The following is a 16,099-nucleotide window of genomic DNA, read 5'->3' as shown; positions in this document are numbered from 1 at the left end:
CAGAAAAAATCCTTTTTTGTTTCATCATATGCCGTTCTCAAGTTCACCAATTTGATTCATATTAATCAGCCATATTTGTTGTTACTAATTCACATTTCAAAAACATGTTCTTACCAAACCTCGAACCCGAGCCTACCGGGCTGTCGTTTTACAAGAAAATATATGTTTGTTCATGCACACATAGGTTGAAGTTCGAAACAAGTAGCATTAAGCTTATGATTCTACTTCAAAGCTCCTATATTGCGAAGTTGCTTTTGAACGCCCATTGGAACTTATTAAAAACGTGTTCGAACTAAGGCAAATCTATCTTATTTTGTATTTATAAAAGACGTTTAATTTATTCCGACGTTTCGGTGTTTATTGACACCATCATCAGGGATCCTACAATGTTATTTAATAATGAAGTGTATTGTTTGTGCTGATTGTCCGATTTTCAAAGCCTACTTACAAAGTTGTCGTTTATTAATTGTTTTTTTTTTGTAAAAATGTACTGTCCGAATAATTTTAAGCAGAATCAATTTCAAATTCAAAATTTTTCTTTTACCCCCATTCTGATACATGAGCAGCTAAATCGTGAATAGCAAAACAACTTTGTAGAAACCACATAATGCCAAAGTGGATTATCACAACCTTTTGGCTGGCTGAGGTTAAGGAGAAGCCGGTATGGATAACGACGATAGTGAGATTGAGACAGGGGCGGTCCTAGAGCTGGCTGGGGGGGGGGGGGTGATTTTCCAATTTTCAAAAATCAGTCAATATAAAGGGACGTTGATATCTGGTGAAAACACCATCATTAGAGTGAGTGAAAGGAGGGGGAGGGTTGGGGGTGGGAATGATCAGCTGCACACTGCTCTCCCTTTCCCCATGAATTTCACTGAACAACATGTATTTAAAAAAAAGTATGAATAAAGAAATGAATAATGAAAATTTTGTCAAAGTTTCTCTTTATACTCATTTCAATATCCTTCTACACAACTTACACATCCTTTTTTAAAACAACCAGCGAAACTATAATATCCTCTGCGAAAAAATGTTGACAATTTTTTTATTATTCGTAGGTATATCTGGTATTTTAAAATTGTCACTTTAAGAGCTCTTATAGAATTTCTCGTTATAAATGTATTTTTTCCAATGAAAAATAATACACACGTTGTTGAGAGATGAAAATGTAGAATTTATTTTTTCCTAAGCTTCTAAATATTAGCGCTCTGATATTTTATATTTATTCGGAAGTATTTTACTTTTCACCGATAAGGTCGTTAACAACAAACATAGCTAACGGGCATTAAATTCTTCATTGGGGTATTTTACTGAATGTTGATTTGGAAATTTAGTATTATTATCTACAAATTTGGAAACACAATATATAAAATCACCACTTAAAATAAAAATTAAAAAAGAAAATACGATTATCAAAATCATTTTCTGAATATGAAGCTTCTGGAGCCTAATTTAATTTAATTTGCTCAGCAGAATCGGTGACATATTTGCTGTAGATCTTGAAATCTTGAAAGATCTTTTGACTGTTTAGCATGATAGATTGCCTTGTTGCCGAAAAAATAGTGGAATGATAAGGGGATAATTTTTATTCACTAGGGAAAAATTTAAACCGAGGTAAATTGATTTTGGATGATTTTTGCGTCCCAAACTCGATTTTTTTAGTCAGATTTTTTTTTTCCCTTCTTATTTCCTGACATGTAGGAATTTTAAAACTAAACAGTTTAAAGTGAAATCGATCAATGATAATTGATTTAGTAACTAACCAACATAAACAACAAAAAATGTGTAAAATCTTTTCATTATCTTTTATTCATTAAACGATACAGATTAGAGGGAAGAATGCCAAAAAGGGATAGATTCCCTGAAAAAACAATACAGATATGTCTAGATAATTTTTGTATTTTACAAAATGGGGAAACATATTTACATCTATAATTTTTTCTCATGGTAAATTACTCACAGTCTTCATGAAAATTGATCATTAAACCTTTTTTTTCCAAATCTTTTTGATATTTTACACTTTTGCTAAGAAGTGCACAATTTTTTTCAATGTACTTTCAAAATTTATACCGGAAACAAGATCTGATAAAAAAAATACAAATTTGCATTTAGTGTTCCTAAATAAATCGATAGCAGTTTTCAAATTCGTCGCACCTCGGAAAATGTGAATTTCGTTTCCTTGCGTTAAAGTTTTGAATGCTGATTTTGGGTTCTGGATATGAATTTGAATCTCTATCGCCAACACCAATTCCTTCATATTGGAACAGCATTTATAAATACCTTTTTGTTCCTTTTGGGCTCTAAAAACTTATAGGGAACGCAAAAGTCATAACACATAATCTCATTTTTCAATTTATTGTTGTTGAAACCTCTTGAGAAGTTTTTGTTTTAAATTAAAACTCTTACTATGAATGTTTTATATTCGATTTCTGTTTGGCAGTACTTGTATTTTTTTTCATGGTCATTCATAATATGAATGTTTGATGTAATGCATTTCAAACAGAATTAAATAAAATCAGATCAGAAATTTAATTTTTTTTTAAATTCCATAATATAGGTTATTTATTTTAAGTTTATAATTCATATTCGAATGGTGGAAAATTAGGGGTGAAAAAACACGCGAAAGAGAATCTTTACTGTGATTCAGAATCTGAATTATTATTTTGCAATAAGTCATGAACTTCCTGTAAACGCAAGTGAAAATAGCACTACTTTAGATTTTAAAATGAGGTTAGCATTACACATCTGATATGACTTTATAAAGATTACAAATTCTCAATAAACCAGCTGTAAACAAAAGAAAAAAACAGAATTTTAAATTCAAATTTTTTTTTAAGAAGAGATTTCAGATAGTTATAAGTTTTTTATTCTTAAAGTAAAGTTTTATTTGAATGATTTTTCCTAGTTCTGAATAAAAATTTTCCATCGATTTAAAAAATATTTTTGAAACACAAAAAAATCCTAATGAGAAGCTTTTCGATGCTCAAAACTTCATCAAAAATGAATTTAATGCGGCATCAACACTTGTTGTTTATTACGATTTAATTGGTTTAGTGAAATATTGGTGACTAAAAGACAAAAAGGAAAATTAGAAAGTTAGACGGTCAATTGAAGTCATACGTTTTTTAATCGCCTACTGGAAAACTGGAGTGATCAGTTTGGATGGATAATTTGACTAAAATTAAAATTCTTATAATAAATCCAATTTACACTTGGAGGCCAAAGGTTTTTTTTTACTTCTTAGAACGACCAGGATCTGTTAATCCATTATACATGGTAGAAATTTCTAAAAATAAAAAAAATTTAAAATCACACGATTTCGTATGTTTATACTTTAATGATTTTTTTATTGTTTCCTTCTTAATCTGAGCAAGTAATAAAGAAACTGCATATTCAAGGCAATAAATGTATGACGACAGCAGAACAAATATTTCAAGTATTTCAGTGTTATAACCATATTCACCCCCCTATGTGACTTTTTCCATTTTGTCATTTCTTTAAAATTCAAACAAAAGAATTTAGAAGCTCTGAATTTGAAGCAAATATAAAATTTATTACGATTTGCTCGTGTTAATTTAGGCATATGGCGGAAATTAGTGATAATTTAAAAAAAAAGTTGTTCTTAGATTTCATTAATGATGAATGAAATCATGTTAATAAATGGTTCCATCAGAGACACCGTGTTCTACCTCGATTTTTATTTTGCCCGAATCCAACCATGGCCGAGTTAATTCAGCCAGCCTACTGGATATTTGTAACAATGAACAAAAGATTCTTAACATAAGTTTTTTTTATAAGACATCAAATTTAATTTGTTTCAAAAATTTAAGTGAATTGGGTCTACAATCAACGGTACTGACATTAATCACTGGTTTCAAAGTATCGTAACCAATCAGTTTTAGATAGTTTTGAATAGTAATTTTAAATTATAATTTTGAATGGTGAACCAGAGTTCACCATCCTCAATTCAGTTTTTTCTTTATCTGATTCAGATGTTGGGAAAGTTGAACGTCCAGCAATCCACGATGCTTTGATTCTTAGGTCATGTTACAAAACTTGATTCACTATTCGCTCAAACTTATCATCATAATAAAAACACTTCACTTAAGATTCACGAACCTTGAATCCATCCAAAATAGAAAGTTAAAATTTTCCATCCCAGTTAATGTGCTGAAGCGGAAAAATGAAAGAACCCCATAATGCTCAACCAAGCAAATAATTTTCTTTCATCCGTTCTCCATTGTCCGTCCACAGGTTATGTGTAACAGCGGCGAGCTTCGGGAAATTCCACTCAAATCGATGCCGGTAACAGTCGAGGCGCTTTCGTTGCAGAAAAACATCTTCCCCATCATCAAAAGCGACGCCTTCCTGGGGCTAAAGGCGCTCCGGAAGTTGTCTCTGGATCGAAACAACATCACCACCATCAAGCCGTTTGCCTTCCGGGGATTGCCCCGGTTGAGGGATCTCTCGATTCAGCACACCCCACTGGCCACGGTGGCATCGTTTGCCTTCGCCGGGCTGCAGAATGTGTCCCAGATCCAGCTGGCGCACAACAAAATCCTCCGAATCGAAGCGTACGGCTTTGCCGGATCCGCCGGGATTAGGTTGCTCAATCTGGCCGACAATCCAACGATTCTGGTCGACACCAATGCGTTCTCGAGCCTGAGCATGGTTGATCGGCTGATTCTGCCGTCCGGGATCCGCAACATCTCGCAGGATGCATTTTTTGCGCTCGATACGGTAAGTTTTACTTTTACAATTTACGGTTGCCTTCAAAAAAGCATGAAATCGCTCAAAGCAGCGCACAAACTTCCAACATAGACATACTGTCATTTCTTTCACAGTTGATATTTTTTAAAGAAACTTCCACTTAAGCTAGCTAAACTTATAAACAGTGTGCATTCATTACGTTTTGGACCTTCTGCGAAAACTAGTAAAAGGGATACAGCTATTTTAATAAACACAAAAAAATTGTGATTGCTTCACAAACTAAGCTGTAACTTTGTCAAATTTTACGTGTTTATTTCAAAATTTGGTGAGATAATGTTCAAAAGTACATTCCAGAACGTTTCCAAATAAAATCAATGTCAATGTCAATCAAAAAATTAAAGCGGTTTGACTATGAGGTTGGTTTCCTATATTCAAACGGCTTTAATTTTTGTTCGTGTTGATCAAATTTGATAAAATTTTACCAGATACTAGAATGTACTTTTTTACATTTCACCAAATTTTGAGATGAAACTATCAACTGTGGAAGAAATGGCAGTCTGTCAAAATTGAAAGTTTCTGCATTGCGCTGAGCGATTTCATCATTTTTTGAACGCAACTGGATGTATAAGACTGGTCCTTAGTTGTACGCGATGATTTTTATAAAAAAAAAATTATAACGTGGAACCTTCCAGATTGGTGCCATTAGGTGAAAAAAAAAATCTTTTTAAAGTTCCAGCTCAATGGAAAATCAACATACTGTCACTTTTTATGTTCTCAAATATGCCTCCAGTATGCTACAATCCGGCCGTGACCAAATTTCAAAGATGCCAAAAGTCAAATAATTCGGTTTAAGTTGAAACTTTCTCTTTATAAATTACATTAATCCTGAATTAAAATGAAGGACATGAAATCCAACAAAGTGCCTGGAATCGATTGCATTCCTGCTGAAATGTTCAAAGCTGATCCTGCCTTGTCAGCACATATGTTGCACCGTCTTTTCGCTGACATTTGGGATACTGCAACATTCCCAGCCGACTGGATGCAGGGTATCCTCGTAAAGGTCCCAAAGAAAGGAGACCTAACAGAGTGCGGTAACTGGCGTGGCATAACTTTGATCTGTACAACCCTTAAAGTACTCTGCAAAGTGATCCTGAACAGGATCCAGGAGAAAATCGACGCTACACTCCGACGGCAACAAGCTGGATTCCGATCCCGACGATCATGTGTGGACCACATCACAACGCTACGAATAATACTGGAACAAATCAACGAATTCCAGGACTCTCTTCTGTTGGTGTTCGTTGATTTCGAAAAAGCATTTGACCGACTGAACCACGAAAACATCTGGGCTGCTCTTAGACGACGAGAAGTCCCAGAGAAACTAGTCCATCTCATCGAAGCACAGTACGAGGCATTTTCGTGCAAGGTCTTGCACGACGGTGTCTTGTCCGAACCAATCCCGGTAACTGCTGTGAGACAAGGATGTATTTTGTCACCGCTGTGACACTGCTGTGACTTTTGTCGTCAATATCGGAAAGACCAAGTCGATGGAAATCAATACAGAAAATCGTTCCAATTTCGTGGTAGCTGGACAACAGGTTGAGACAGTGGAGTGCTTCCAGTATCTTGGTAGCCAGATTACGCCTGATGGTGGTACCAAGAAGGACATCGAAACCCAGATCAGAAAAGCCCGATTTGCGTTTGCGAGTCTCCGAAACATCTGGCGGCCACGCCAGATCTCTCTACGAACTAAGATCCGAATCTTCAACTCAAACGTCAAATCCGTATTGCTGTACAGGTGTGAAACTTGGTGCACATATGCGGTGACGACGCGAAAACTGCAAGTTTTTGTGAATCGCTGCCTGCGGAACATCGTTGCCTGCGGCGCTAGAAATCGAGATTCGGGAACGTAAGTGGAGATGGATTGGGCACACGCTGCGAAGAGATGAAAACGAGATTTGCAGAGAGGCGCTTGACTGGAATCCAGATGGGCATCGAAGAAGAGGCAGGCCCAAAAGCTCGTGCCGGCGAAGTCTAGCCGCTGAAATCCGCACAGTTGACGAGAACCTTGGCTGGCAGCAAGTGAAGACGCTGGCTCCGGATCGCCAGCAGTGGAGATCTTTTATCTCAGCCCTATGCGCCGGTCAATCGGCGCTGGACCCTTAGGTAGCTAGGTAGGTGAATTAAAATCTTACTTGTGAGTAATGATATGAGACATATGTTGACCTCAGTTGATATTCGTGGTGATCAAAATTCCGATAAAAACAGTGATACATAACAAATGCATATACATAATAGGGGATGACGAATTGCAACTTTTATCGAATTTCAAACGCCTGTAGCCCACACAGTTTATTTTTGGCCTAAACAAACATCAAATTTTGGCAGATTTTAAAAATGAGATTAAGATTATGGTACTGGGGATTTTTTTTTGAAACCAGCACCTCTGGCAAGCGAAATTTTCGAGCGAGAAAGATATCAATCATGTCAGGTCTAACAATGCTGGCAAATAGTGGTGCCAGTTGCATTGGTTGACTTTATTAAACATTTGCCATGATTCTTTCTCTTATATCTCACAGTAGGGTTGATAGTATTAATTTTTCATCAAAAAAGAAATCTCCGTATCATCTTTATATAAATATAAAAAACCAACAAGGTTCTCAAGTGACGAAAATATTATAATTTTCGAGAACCGGAAAATATGCTCTTATGGTCGTTAAATCATCTTGATCTTTAAGATACGCATTAAAACATGATATAAACATTGTTCCTTAATTATCACTAGCATTATTTTTTGATTTTTCTGTATAATCAATTTTAAAACCCGTTTTTTACTTTAACTTGTTGACTCAGGGCGTGTAGAGCGTCATTGATCGGGGCACGATGAGCATTTTCTGCCATAGAATCTAGCAGCGAATTCAATTCGATGAAGTCAACTGAATTATAGAGCCACAGCTTAACTACTCGCTAACTTTCAGCTACTCAGTTCAGAGTGGCGGTTACTCAGTTGTCGCCAAAACCGCACCTACTCAGTTCTTACTAAACGGCCTTTACTCAGAACTGACTACCCAAGCAACCAAAAGTCTCATATCTACTTAACTCGTGCCTCCAAAGTTCGAATTTCGCTGAACAAAGGATCCAAACGGGTTTTGGTGCCAAATTTTCTCGAATGTGAGCATGAAAGTTACAAAAGGTTCCTCAAAAAGCCTTCTATGGACTTGAAGTTCCAAAAAGTTCCTCAAATAGCTTTTTTGTGACATGTAAATCGTATCCACACAGCATAAAAGTTACAAATTAGGTCTCAAATAGTAATCTGTGGACTTCAAGTTTCAAGAAGTTCCTCAGATAGCTTTTTTGTGACATGTCAATCGACCCACACAGTATAGAAGTTACAAATTAGGTCTCAAATAGCCTTCTGTAAACTTCAAGTTCCAAGAAGATCCTTAAAAAGCTTTCTATGAACTTCAAGTTCCAAGAAGTTCCTCAAATAGCCTTTTTGTGACATGTCAATCGCATTATTCAGAATAAAAGTTACAAATTGGGTCTCTAATAGCCTTTTATGGACTCGAAGTTCCAAAAAAAATCCTCAAATAGCCTTTTTTGAGACATGTCCGCCATTTCATGAATATGAAATGTAAACGAACATCACAAAAGGGTATATAATAAATTAATCATTTTTGGAGCTTGGAAATTGCTGAAATGTATAATTTATATTGAAACTTCAACTCAGAACAACTTAATGTTAACTCGTAAATGATTGTTTTTGAAAGAGTAAATATTTTGACTTAATAAAATTTCGTCCAACTGTATTTACTTTCCACGAATTTATCACACATTGAAAATCAGTTGAAGCAATTCATTAATTTAATATCAAGAAAAACTCAAGAATTTGTATAATTTTTAGCTATAAACATGGAATTCCATTTTTTTAAAACCGATATTATTTTAACGGATGATTGATTGATACGCCCGTTTCGTAATGTTTCTTAGTCATAATCAACATGCGTCTTTGTTGCTGGCCGCTGGCTGCCCTTGCGGGTATTCTAAAAAGCTAATAACCACTTCGAATTTTAGCTGCTGGTAAGGCAACATCAAGGCGTGGCGTCGTGGCAGCGTGTTTGGCTATCATCTCGTAGGATCGGGTTCAAATCTGGTACCAGGACTAATTTTTTCCATAAGGTTGTTTAATTGCTTGAGTAAGCGATTCAAATAATTGTGTAGCAGAACTGGCGTGCATGCTGGCATGTGTCGAACAAAGATAAAAACAAAGCAATTAAGTAAGATGAATTGAAGGAGGTGATGGGAGGAATAAAGATGGATGCCAAGAAACCGGCAGCACCACATGGGCTGGTGGTGGTGACCAAAGCAAGAGAGGAGAGGAGAATAACTTTTTTTTGTTTTTGCTGATTAAACGTTTACTTGTGGGCTGAATAGAAGGCCGTTCAAATCTGTAATGGAACTTCAAAGTTTCAATAAGAACTTAAATTTTGGGCTGAATAAAACGAACTTCAGCACATTGATTATGCTGATTAAGTTGTGTTCGACCTTTTTAACGAGACTTTTGGTTGCTTGGGTAACAGCCCTTTTCGGGACAACTGAGTCATGGTTATTCAGAATGCGCGAATAATTCTGAAGCGGTTTATGACCGCTTTTTTCATGCTAGAATAACAAAAACCTGTATTATTATTCAGACAAATGATGGATTTGTTGATTGTTGAATAATAAAAGTCAAAATATTGTTCATACACCTTTATTTTAAAAAAAATACACAAACTTTTTGAAATTTGAAAAACTGATCAACATTTACTTAGTTGTCGCCTTCAAGCACTCGAGTTCTCTTAGTGCCGAATTTTCTGACGTCTGAGTAATGTTTCCGCTGATATCTGAGTTCGTTAAGAACAGCTGTCGGCTGCTTCATACATGTGGCGACGTCTGAGTAAAAGGTAGCCGGGCTCTGAGTATTTCAAATTTAGCGAGTAATTTACATCTGACGATTTAGCCTATTGGTTAGGTGTCAGAGAGGTATTCAAAAGACTCGTGCTCGATTCCTGGTCAAGGTGATTTTTTTTTGTCATTTTTTTTTTTTTTTTTTTTTTTTAAGAGCAGGGAAAAGCCCCTGGGAGTTGGCTTCCTATAGGTACCATTCTCCCAAAGGCATAAAACCTCCTCACTATTTATTCATTTTTTTACGCATCTTTTCAAAGTTATTTACAAAATTCAAATTTAACATAATTTCTTTGCTTCACTATTATACAGTTTTTTTTCGGCTGTGATGACTTTGTGGAGGAGGTTGGTGGCGGGGGTTTTGTGGCGGGTGGTGGCTGGTGGCTAGTGGAGACGGAATATAAAAGCAGAATGGTATTGTGGCGATTAGTGGCAGATATATACTATGTGAAGAATTTGACTTTCTCAGACCCCCAGTGAGATTACTTTCTGTTAAGGGGGCTTTTTAGGACTTGCTGGTCACATGTTTCACGACTTAGTTAGTTTTGATTCTAATTTATGCTATATAGTTTGTTAGGTTGGCTTTAAGGTAGGCTTTGACTTGACGTTTAAAGCTGGCCTTGTTTGTTACTAGCTTTAAATATGGTGGAAGGTTATTGTATTTCATCTTGCTGAAATACTCCGGGGATCTCTTCATCTTCTCGGTATTTGCTCTTCTATGCGTTAGATTTCCTCTCGATCTAGTGGGAAATCTGTGATTCAGCTGCTGGATCTGTTGATTGTAGTGGAACAGTGGATTGTGCAGCTTGTTGTGAATTTGTATGACACCTTGCAGCTCCCTTAATGCGGCGATTGGTAAAATGGATTGAGAGGCTTCTTGGAATAATTCGAGAGTGGAGAAAAGTCTTGGTCGTTTATACACCGCTTTTAAAGCTTAGTTCTTTTAGAAATGGGACAGTTACGAATGCCTGTATCTAAAAAACCATTCGGTTGAACGAAATACTTTCTATGAAGAAAAATAAGGTAATGTTATGATCTTTCATGAAAAAATTTGAAAAAAAATATTTACCGTTTTTTGTTAAAGAAATTTCTACTTTATTCTTGCTTTCTCCCATTGGCCGGCGCACACTTTTTTCAGTCATGGTATTGATCAGTTTCTCCAACTTACACTTCGAAAAATCTATATTTTAGGTGGCTTCACCCTCCTTCTTCAATTTCTGATACTTTTTGGTCCAATACTTCTCTGGAAACTGGAAACTGGAAGCATTTTAGTAAATACAGTTGTTTCGAAATGAACAAATTTGATTATTTTTGACCACATTTTTGAACGTTTTTTTTTCGGTACCGGTTTTACAGCTTAAGAGCTTTGGAACTATCAAAAAATGGTTGTTTGAGGCTGGATTTCAATGAGTCATCACTAGGCAACACTTTCAGCTTATCGGAGAAAATTGTTTTGGACATTTCAGCGATCTACCCTTAATTTTTCGTTTATTGAAAATTAAAAATGCTGGTATGAGACTTGACTTCCTTTATGATCCTTAACCGTTGTTGCCGATCATGTGCTTCTCTCCAATGCTTGATTTGAACTTTGTGGACATTATTGACAGTGTTTGCATACTTATCCACCACAAGAACTCAGTAATTCTTTGAATAATCAACGGTTTTGTCAGCTATCAATTTGATAATGACGTATTTTCAAGGAAACTGTGCAAAATTATTTTTTTCTTTTTCTCTTGCATCGTACATATCTCAAAAACGCGTAAATTTTAAATTTTGAAAAAAATAGGTCGGATAGTACTTTTTACAGGCAACAAAATGCTGTCAAAATTTTCAATATCAAATAACTAGTTAACGAGCTATTAGCAAATGAAAGTGTCCCATTTCTAAAAGAACTAAGCTTTAGGCATCGATTCTGCATGGTTTGGAGTGCTTTTATGTCCTTTTTTCTCGCAGCTCCCCAGATTGAGATCATGTATTGCAACTTTGCTTGCACGAATGCATGAAACAAACATGTTAATTGCGTTGTGGGTATAAAACTTTATATCTTCCAAAGGATGCTGTGTATGGCACTTAGATCTTTTCTTAGGCATTCTATATGCGCGTCCCATCTCATATGTTCGTCGAACTTAAGTCCCAGGTATTTAAATGTTTTGACTTGCTGTATTACAGTAGTGTTAACTTGGAGCTGATCGTGTTGTGTAGGCAAACGGTTGGTCGATTTAAAAATGACGTATTTGGTTTTATCCAGGTTGAGCGAGAGAAGGTTTGTATCGAAGTAGGCTTTAAGTTGTTCAAGATCCATTGACATCTGCGATATAATCCCGACATCGGAATGTTCGTACGACAGCGACGTATCATCCGCAAACAGTCTAGGTTTACCATGTAAGTTCAATTTGTGCAGGTCGTTTACATACAGGATAAACAAGAGAGGCCCTAGATTGCTACCTTGGGGGACTCCAACCGGTAGGTTCCCTAGGTCACTAGATGACTGGTTTATTTGGACGTATTGCTTCCTTCCGGCTAGATAACTAGCGAAGAGGGAGTTCGCATTTCCCCTGATTCCAAGTGTATCTAGTTTCCGAAGTAAAATTGCGTGGTCGATTGTGTCAAAAGCCTTCTTCAAGTCCAAAAATAACACCCCCATGAACTTCCGATTATCCAGGGCACTATGAATGGCATCTACTAGCTCGGTTGCTGCTGTTAGAGTGCTTGATCCTTCGCGAAAACCGTACTGGTAGCTATATAATAACTTATGCTATTTAAGGAATTGCGAGACGCGATCTGCTAACAGCTGTTCTAGAAGCTTACTAAACACCGATAATATCGAGATGGGTCGATAGTTGCTACAGTCTGTCCTTTTTCCTGCTTTGTAAATCGGTAGAACTCGTGCTGTTTTCAGGAATTCTGGGAATTCACCGTTCTGGATACAGTCGTTGAAGATGTTCCTTATTAAAGGAGCCAAAATTGTATGATTCGCCTTGACAAATTGCGCTGGAATTCCATCTGGTCCTGGACTCTTTGATGAATCAAGCTTACTTATTTTAAGAATAACTTCTTCTTCTGTAGCTGGTCGAAAGTATATACTATTACTGCTGCGATCACAACGTTGTTCATTGCTATTAATATTTCTGGGAATGGTGGCAGCGAGCTGAGTTCCAATGTTGCAAAAGTACTGATTGAACGCATTGGAGACTGTTTTACCTTCCTCTGTAACAACTCCATTCAATTCTATCTTTATCGTTTCTTTTTGCGAATCACTTGATCTTATCAGGTTGTTCAAATTCTTCCAGATTTGCTTCTGATTAGATTTTTGAAAGAGTTTGTTGTAGTAGTTTTTCTTTGCTTCAGCCTTAGCACGATTAAGTTTTTTTGATACTTCTATCAAAGCAAACTTAAATTCGTCGTTAGTCGGGTGTTTCTTACAACGTGCAATGACTTTCTCTTTGATTCGCATAATCTTCCACACGTCTAACGACATCCATGGGCAAAAGCCCTTGATTTTGGCTTCAGCAGATACTGTTATTGAGAATCTTTCCTTAAGTTTCCTGTACAATGTGCTGAGCTTCTCTAGTTTTCCCGTAGGATTGATCGCCTCTAGGTTGTTAAACTCTGCTCGAAAGGCTTCATTTATTCTTTCATGCTGTACAATAACTTTTTCAAGCTTACGATGTTCTACATGTTTTTTCATGTTTATTGTTGTCAACACCAGGTTATGGTCACTTATATCGAATGGAACTGTTTCATTCAAAGTTTGCTCTACTATCGAATCTGAACAGACTACATGATCAAGTATGTTACAACTTGCTGGGCGAGTTACATACGTATTGGACACTGTACATCCGTAACATCTCAGAAGATCTACATAACTTTCGACTACGGGACAACCTGTTCTGTTTATTGGGATATTGACATCGCCTAGCATTAAAAACTGAGAATTTGGCTTCAGGGATGCAAGAACGGATTCAAGTTTATTGAGAAAGAACTGTGCATTTTGAGAAGGGGGTCGATAAACTGCATGGACATCAATTGGTACGCCGCCCGGTTGAAGACGCAAGTGAATGTAATGGAAGCCATCAACGTGTAAGTTCTCAATTTCTGTGACGATAAGCGATTCTTTAACAAGCACAGCTAGTCCACCACTACTTGAATCAGGACGGCAGGAAAGGAAGCTGCGATATCTGTTTACAGTGGCAAAATGTTTTCTTTCCTCCTTTAACCATGTCTCTCCTAGCACCAGAACATCAATTGATGCTGGAAATTGTTCTAAAAACATTTTGATAGAATCCAACTTATTTGGATCATTCAGGCCTCTGACATTAAGTAGGAACAACCTTAGAAAATGACGATTATTTTTATTCCGGTTATTTTCATGTTAATAATCTAACGATTCATGTAGTATATTTTTATTATTATTATCCATTTTTATTATATAGTATAGGGTTCTACATAAAATACAATATTGATGATTTTTACATGTCTCTTGCTCCAATGTTGACACGTTTCGGCGAGGACATTTCCGGCATTGTGACTGATGTTTCCATGTCGAATGAGTGAGTTAGCGAACGTTTCTGGGTGGATTTGGCAAGCGCCATTATATCATTTCTGTTCCCAATCTGCTCTATTTTTGCCCCATCGTGGCGTTTAAACAGAATTTTGCCATCACGCCCGGGCCAAACGTATTTTATGCCGAGATCATTTTGCATGTTTTTTGTTTCAGACAGTAACTCCTTCCCGAAAGTAGTGAGTTCATCGCGAATTGTCACTCTGTTTGACGACCCAGCAAAAGCTTGATCGATCTTAGCAGCCTGCAAAACTCCGTGCTCACGCTTTTTTTTGAATAACAAGCTCCTTGGTTGATGTACGCTCGAAAGTTACTAAGAGCGGAGCCGTCCTACTCGATGAATTCTTGCTCACCAATCTTCTCGCCTCGGTAACGTCACCATCCATCAGGGAACAGCCTACTGCAGCAGCAAATTTTCTAACCGTATCCAGAGCGTTCTCCTGGGGGATCATTGGCAATCCAAGCACGATCGCATTCTTTTCCAAAGCAGACCTGTTTGCCTTATCTAGCTCCATTTCTAGTCTCTCAACTTTACTAGACAAGTCATAGTGTTTTTGTTGCCAGACACTAACGGTAGTTTTCAAATTTTCATTGTCGGCTTGAATGTCCCTGATAGCCTTTCCGATCGCTTTAAAATTTCCCCTCAGTTCTTCGAATTTGTAAGAAAGGAATTCCTGGGATTCTTCTATGTTCCTATTGGTCTCTACTAAGCTGTCGACAACTGCGCGAGTTTTCAAAAGTTCGTCACGAACTTCACTTCGAACCATAGACTGATCCTCCTTGATTCCTCGAACATACTCCGTTAGCTTCCGAATATCCTCGCTTACAGTATCAGCACGGTTTACTGCCTGTGTAACACGAGTAAACATATCGATGCACTCCGACGAACAGAAAAAAGGACTCTTCTTTGTTTTCGCAATACTATTGCCATATATTTTTTTGCACCTGAAGTGCACCGATCTATGACAGTGCACGCACTCGATCACTTTCGTGGTGTCTTGCACCAAACTTTCGCAAACGAAACAGAAAATATTTATTTCGTCTTCCATAATGTGATATCTTCACTTTGTGCGAAAACTTTTGAACGGCAGTGTGGATCTGATAAAATCAAAAACACCCGACTGAGTCAGATACCAGGAACGGTCACGGAGAGAAGCGAGTAGTGAGCGAAAGACCGGTGACAGAAATCGTTGTTGTGTTTAGGTAGTAAAGAAGAACGGAAAAAGAAATTTTTTCCGTTTTATACTGCACCAAGATCCGGAAATAAAGCTCCTGTGGAGTGTTGTGCCTCAGTACTCCAGATGCGGAAAGGACTCCAAGAGCTGCCAGTCAAGATTCGTTCGACCACAATACACCAGGTAAGTTTTTATACTTTAAATTGGGATATTTTTTAACGGAGCGTGAATCAAAACAAACTAGTTTTCTTGAACTTCTTCTTAGTGCATTACCATTCATGATCGATTATTTTGATCTTTGCATTATACAGATAGTATCACCCCCCAAACAAATCACCAGAAACATAATGTATGAGTGTATGTGAATTGTTTGTATTCTACAAACAGACATACATTTTTCTGTTATTGCTTTGTTTGATGGATCTAGGTACGACTCACTGTTCTGTGCAAAATGCATCTATGGTATGGTAACTGAAAAAAATCACCTCGACCAGATGAACCAGTATGCAAAAGACGGCGAGTTGCTCAATTTCCCCAAAAAGATAGAAGAACATGCTCTATTATGCCCCACCTAAGGGAATCGCTGATTCGCTATGTATTCCACGTAAATTTTGTGTAAAAAATGAGTGTACTTGTTGAAGAAAAGTGTTTTCTATAAATGCTTATGATTTTTTATTACTCAAATTCATTGAGTTGCTTTAAAAACTTG

The 16,099-nt window shown here is 37.0% G+C and overlaps 1 protein-coding gene across 1 annotated transcript in view; it reads left to right on the top strand.

Moving 5' to 3' along the window:
- Positions 1-607: 607 nt before the first annotated feature.
- The window catches only part of LOC129737907 (leucine-rich repeat-containing G-protein coupled receptor 4), a 28,811-nt gene continuing 13,319 nt past the window's right edge, over positions 608-16,099 (top strand). Inside the window, exons 1-2 of the mRNA XM_055729074.1 lie at positions 608-661; positions 4,255-4,740. Of these exons, the coding sequence (XP_055585049.1) occupies positions 608-661; positions 4,255-4,740 (540 nt within the window). The remainder of the gene's footprint in view (positions 662-4,254; positions 4,741-16,099) is intronic.

This window comes from Uranotaenia lowii, chromosome 1 (assembly GCF_029784155.1).
Source record: "Uranotaenia lowii strain MFRU-FL chromosome 1, ASM2978415v1, whole genome shotgun sequence".
Classification (NCBI taxonomy): domain Eukaryota; kingdom Metazoa; phylum Arthropoda; class Insecta; order Diptera; family Culicidae; genus Uranotaenia; species Uranotaenia lowii.
The sequence above is the reverse complement of the archived record's forward strand: the minus strand, read 5'-3'. Positions and strand labels throughout refer to the sequence as shown.